Raw genomic sequence first — 6,000 nt, 5'->3', positions numbered from 1 at the left:
AAACTCGGGGGAAAGCTCACACAAATGGTAAACATATGGAATAAATTACAAGGAAAAGTGATCTCAAAACAGACTACAACAGAGTTCAAATGACACCCTTGACTCATTTCTGGAACAGAAATGGACGGAGCCATAAAGTCAACACTAGAAAGCAGCATTATGACTAACCTGAAAAAGGGCAAGCAAATTAGACTACAAGCCATTTTCCCATTCCTTATGGCAGCTTCCCAAGACTGCACATCTGAAATGTGTAATTTAACATTAGCCCAAAGAGCCCTCCTTGCCAACCACTGAAAAAAATTAATCAAACATATTATTGTACCAGAAAAGTAGTAGGTATTTATACAAATGAAGAGGCAAGATCTATTTATACGTGTATGCACTCAGATGTGTGTGCATGTTTGTTTTGAAATTAGATAACCAACGTAAAAATCATTATGCAACATTATACAGGTCAGTTAGTTAACCGCTTGAGTTTCAGTCAAGCTGGCCATAAAATCAAGTAATAAAGCGGCAATGCTTTGAAAACCCAGATGTATTTGAAATGAGTTGTTCCATGTAATTAGAAGAAATGTGAGAGGTCAGGAGAACAATATAATCTAACACCCCATCTACATTGCAGACTTCAGCTGGCACAGCTACATCAAGCAGAAGTACGAAACTGTTTAATACCTGACTGATACAGCTGTACTGCCAGCTGTGCCACAAGCGGTAATATAACTACATTGGTATAAAGGTGAAATTTTATAAATGTAATTTCTTTTCCTTGCTGTTTTTTTCTACAGTGCTATGATATACAGATGTGCCAATATAACTGCAGCTCTAACACAAACACTTTCTGTAGTAATAACATAGATACAGCCAAAACCACCAAGGTCACAGAAGCACACGCCGAGTTTACTTTGACTATTTGACTAAACATACTCAATCACAGATGTGCTCCAAATACATACAACTAGGGATTTGCGGGAAAAATATACTAAAGTGTCGCGACGGAGGGAAGACACAGTCACTCAATATGAGTGATCAGCAGACTTCGTTTATTGTCCCTTACAGTCACCTTTTATGCCTTCTTATAATTAGCTCATACATATTACAAAAGTTAAGCTCATTATTGGTTAGTTGCCTAAATACCAAGCCTGCCCCTAGTTTCTCTTCTGTAGTTTTCTGTTCCCACCTGCAACATTCTTTTCCCACCAAAATCTTCCTGTTATTGTGTAACAAGGACAGCCAAAGACAGTGTAGTTTGCTTTACTTCAGATAGGCTGAGAGCGATGTGCATTTTTGTCCAGCCAGCTGGACTATGTCTATGTGACCCTTTTCAGCTAGCCAGTTATCCACACTAAAGCTGCCCCATAACCGAAACTTCTACTATTCTAGCAGCCCAGCTGTGTTGCTTAGGAACAGCAACTCTCCCTACCTCTGCCCACACAGATGTGCTAACTGATGCCAATACCAACAGGCCTGTTACCACTGCTTCACTTTCCATTTCTTATTCACTGCATGCCTCACGTGTGCATGTGATTTCCTCTCAAGTTCTCCGGCTTGATTTTGCCAGCTGCTGCCTGGGACATCGGCACAGCTGTGGTCAGAGTTTGGGCTGCAGTCTGCTATACCAAACCGTGATGGCAAAACCAAAACCATGGTGAAACCAAAACGATGTTATCATCGTTTGTTATCTCAGGCCTGTTATCTCAAACGCTAACCCTAGTAATGGCAGCAGGCTGAGAGGGTACCGGTAGCACCCGCAGGGCCTGCTGGATGCAGGGACCGCCACTCTCTCCCTTGTCCCCTCGGCAGCGCCGTCCTGCCTGCCAAGAGGCAAACTAAAGTCAGTAGCGTGCTCCGAATGTAGACTGGAAAGGTAATTGAAAGAAATTACGTCCGAAATATTATCACTCGTTATACCCAGCCGTGCCCACTCCCGTGGGAGGAGGCCACGGCCGCCGACCCTCAGCTTGGGAAGGGCTAGACGCTTAGGCGGGACAATCAGTAGACCAATCAGAGAGCAACTTCCTGGAATTCTTATCCAATAGTCAACTTCTCGTGGGCTTCGGGGCGGAAGCGCGCGGATGACTAACGCTGAGCGCCATGTTTGATTCTGGCGAGCGGCACGGTGCCCTCACGCAAAATGGCTGCTGGCAGAGGTCACGTGGGAACGTGGGAGGCAGTCCCCCGTGGCGGGGGCGTTGCTAGGGGGCCACCCCCCAGCGCGTGTAAACATTGGGGGGAAACGCATGCGCAGCGGCGGCGGGCGGGGAGGCGCGGAGGGACGAGGAACTCGTCACGAAGCCCCGCCCCGCGGCTCGGCGCCCCGCCCCCGTGGCTCGCGGCCGTGCCGCTGCGGCCGGGGGGGCGGGGCCTTCGCTTCCTCCCTGGCGGGGCCGGGGCCTGGGCCTGGGCCCGGGCCGGGACCAGCTGTCGAGCCCCGCCCGCGGGGTGTCCCCGGCCGCCTGGCTGCCCCCCGCCGCCCTCAGCATGCAGGGCGCGCTCGCCATCCCTGAGGAGGTCTGCAGCCTCCTGGCAGGTAAGGCCGTCCGCCGGCAGGGAGGGCGGGAGGGAGGGCTTCCCGGGGGGCGGGCGGTGAGCAGGGCGGAGGGGCGGCCGAGGGGGGCGGGCCGGCGGGGGGTGTGACGGGCCGGGGTAGCCGGCGCGGCCGGGGCTTGCGGGGGGAGCAGCCCCTCGAGCCGCAGCCTTGGCGGAGCGCGGCCGCTCGCTTCTACTGCGTGTGCTCGGGGGCTCCCTCCCCCCGCCAGCCGCCCTTCCCCGGCGGCGGGGGGTTCCCTTCCCCGCGGCTGCTCGGCGCGCCCGCAATGAGGAAGGAGAGAGGCGCTCGGCCTGGCCGCCGTGTTGCGGGCTGAGCGCTCGCAGCCTCCGCGAGGGCTGAGGTGTTGGTCGCCTCCGCGGCGCTGCGCCGGGGCTGAGGGCTCGTCGGCCCGCGCCTGACCGCCCGGCCGTCGCGGGGGTTCGCCCCCTCGGGCCGCGCCGGTGGCCTGGCTGGTGCCGCCCGCGCCGCTCCGGTGCCGGCAGGGCTGCTCCCCGAACTAACCGCAAAAAAATAATAAAAGAACTTCCCTGCTGAACAGCTGAGGCGAACGGCGTCGGGGCGGGTGCAGGTGGTGGTGGTGGTGGTGGTGGTGGGCGCTGCCATAGCGGCCACACGCGCCCGGCGGACGGTCCCGCTCGCAGGGCGCCGCGGGGCGCAGGAGCGGGGCGGCTTCTTGCCGTGCCAGGTAGCGGCGGTGCTGTTGGTGGAGACTTCAAAACTACCAGTAGTGTGTTCTACGTTCGAAGTTTACATTGCATAGTTAATATTCGTTGTGGTTGTTCTTTAAAATAAACGATGTTTTTTCCAGTTCGGGATTTCTTTTGTCTTTATGGAAAAGCTCATAAAAGGCTTTGCTATCCTGAAACAATTTAAATTTCAGTGGAAGACCCTTTCTTTTGAGAACTTCTGTTTCTGCTTCCTTGTGTAGCGGACTAAGCCGTTAAAATTACACACGCTTTTCAAAATCTCCCCTCGGAAATCCTTGATGACATGGCTGGGCACTGTTAGAATCCAGCATAGCTCATCACCTTTGAAGTCTGTTCTATTTTTAACACTTTGGTTGTAAGAGTTAACGCCTGAAACATACTGCTCCTACGCAGCTTCTCATCTTTGAATCACTTCTGCCAACTGTCTATAGTGTTTTCCTAAGTACCGTTTCTAAGCACATTATTTGCAGATCATACTATTTCTAGTAAAATTGCATGAAAGGCCACCAGAAGAAAGGAAAGTTTCTGGAGATTTTTTTATCATGACGTAGATTCTTAATCGTTAAAAAAAACACCCAAAATTAACCCTGGAGAGCCTTTCTAAACCTTGGTGTTTTCTGTGGTATAACTGTATTTTGGAGCTTGTGATTGCATGAAGCATGTGTGTGTTTCAGAGCTATTTTCACTGGGTAACGCTGATCTTGAAACTCTTCCACGTTTTAAGTGCTGTTAGGATTTTTTTGGGGAGGAGGGTGTGATGCAGATAGGATTGTTTCAGGCTGTGATTTGTTTTTTTATCATGGTGCCTCATTTACAAAACTTGGCCTTCGCCCTATCTTTATCCAGTCTGCCATGGAAAGAGCGATACAAAAGTTTGTATTTTCCAGTGGAACTGAGAACACCTGTTTTCCCTCAAGGGGGTTGTGTGTATGTTCTTTCAGAGTCACTATGATCAACAGCCTAAGTTATATACAGGTATCTGGTGTTTGTGCAGTGTGTACAGCTTCAGCTTTTCTGGAGGAAAATGAGATATTTCTTTAGTGCTGTCTGTAAAACTGAAGTTAAGAAGAGGATGGAATGATTTACCAGTGATCTTTAAATCGTTGTTTTATTATTATGGTAGCATAAATGCTACATGATACATCTCTACAACTGTAATGGTAATATTTTCAACTTAATTTACATTCACGTGCAATTTTGTTCTGGAACTCAATGCAAAATAAGGTTAACACTTGTTAATTTTATGACAATGTAATTATAGAGCAAGCAGAAATCCAGCAGGCTGGAGATGGGATAGTGAGGAACAACCATTAGTTTGTAACTTTTAATTCTTACTTGCAGAATTATCAAAGGGAGACAAATATAATTATGGTTGTGCAATGTAAAAATCCAATAACCTGCTTCCTTTTTCAAAAAATATGGCATTACATTTTACAGTTTGTGTATGTTAACCTCTCCTTCCTTTTTTTTTGTTGTGTGGTTGGGTTTTTTTTTTGGTGTGTGCATAAAAGTTAGAAACTAGAGTAATTCAGACTGTATGAGCAGTTCATTCACTGATATGTTTAGGTTCTGGTAATCGTTAATTATACAGTCTCCTTTTTCTTTTTGCTCAAATTATTCATGTAGTGAAGATGTATGGTAATGGAGGAAGGAAGGGAGCTCAGTATTATCTTTACTACTCATTAAGAACCTCTTTCATAATACAAAGACTACAGTGAGTAGATAGTTATTAATTTCTGCATGTTCTTCTTCAAGGGTGCTGCTTAATGTATTATTTTAATGGCTCGCAAGTATTGATTCAGCACCTCTTTGAGATGAGGGAATATTGTTTTCCCATCGGTAAAATTAGTGTAATAAACAAGATGTGATCTGGGGTCGCAAAAAATAATCGATGGTGGAACAGAATTAGAATTCAGATTCACCTGTCTCCATGCTGTGCTGGTTTCTCCAGAAAGTAACGTGAGTTGGATGTCTATATCCAGTGGCTATTACCGGTGCTGGGCACTTCATACCAGGTTCTGTTGTGAACATGCAGTTAATGTCTGGTGACAAGCCCTCTTTTCTAGTCCAATACTCACATAGCAGCAAGGCAGTGACTGATTCAAAATCTCAAATGTTGTGTTCTTCTTCCTCTTCTTGGCCTTCTTGTCTACTGTTTCCAACTTCTGCAGCAAGCGGAGGAGCAATCATATGGATTTCCTTATCCCTGTTTAGCCTTGATTGATTGTTAAGAGTATCATCCACCTACTATGCTGAGTAAGTAGGGGTCCTACTGGGAAACATACTAAGTGCTCCTGCAGTTAAACACGGTGATAATGGGAATAAACACAACAGGGGATGAGTTAAAGTTGCACAGGAAACTTCTGACTTGTGAGTGCTTTACTTTGAACCTAAACAATATTATATATTTAACGTAAACCCAAATTCTGTCACATGTGCTGGCAAGGTCGTCATAGTTGCATGTCAGTGGCGCTGAAATGTTCCAGGCAGAAGCACAGCTTGAGCTCAGGGCTAACTGCATTAGTTGGAAACAGGAGGAAGCTGTTTCTGTAAAGTTGAAGGGGAAAGGTCAGTGTGGCAATAGGTTTATTGCAGAGGATTGTTGGGATTTCACAATCCCAGCCTCTCTTCCCTGACTTGTTCAAGTGATGAGAGGGAAGCACTGGAGACAGAAACAGGGTCCTCTGGTCATGAGTTGAACTTCTGGTGGGAGGAGAAAGTAATTTTATTGTGCTCTCATCTCCC

General features: G+C 47.7%; 1 protein-coding gene across 1 annotated transcript in view; it reads left to right on the top strand.

The window, feature by feature from the left end:
- The first annotated feature begins 2,337 nt into the window (after nucleotides 1–2,337).
- SKAP2 (src kinase associated phosphoprotein 2) overlaps nucleotides 2,338–6,000 on the top strand; it is a 116,859-nt gene continuing 113,196 nt past the window's right edge. Inside the window, exon 1 of the mRNA XM_056334872.1 lies at nucleotides 2,338–2,527. Coding sequence (XP_056190847.1) covers nucleotides 2,479–2,527 — 49 coding nt within the window. The 5' untranslated portion in view covers nucleotides 2,338–2,478. The remainder of the gene's footprint in view (nucleotides 2,528–6,000) is intronic.

Source organism: Falco biarmicus, chromosome 4 (genome assembly GCF_023638135.1).
Source record: "Falco biarmicus isolate bFalBia1 chromosome 4, bFalBia1.pri, whole genome shotgun sequence".
Classification (NCBI taxonomy): domain Eukaryota; kingdom Metazoa; phylum Chordata; class Aves; order Falconiformes; family Falconidae; genus Falco; species Falco biarmicus.
This window is presented reverse-complemented; position numbering and strand designations above follow the sequence as displayed.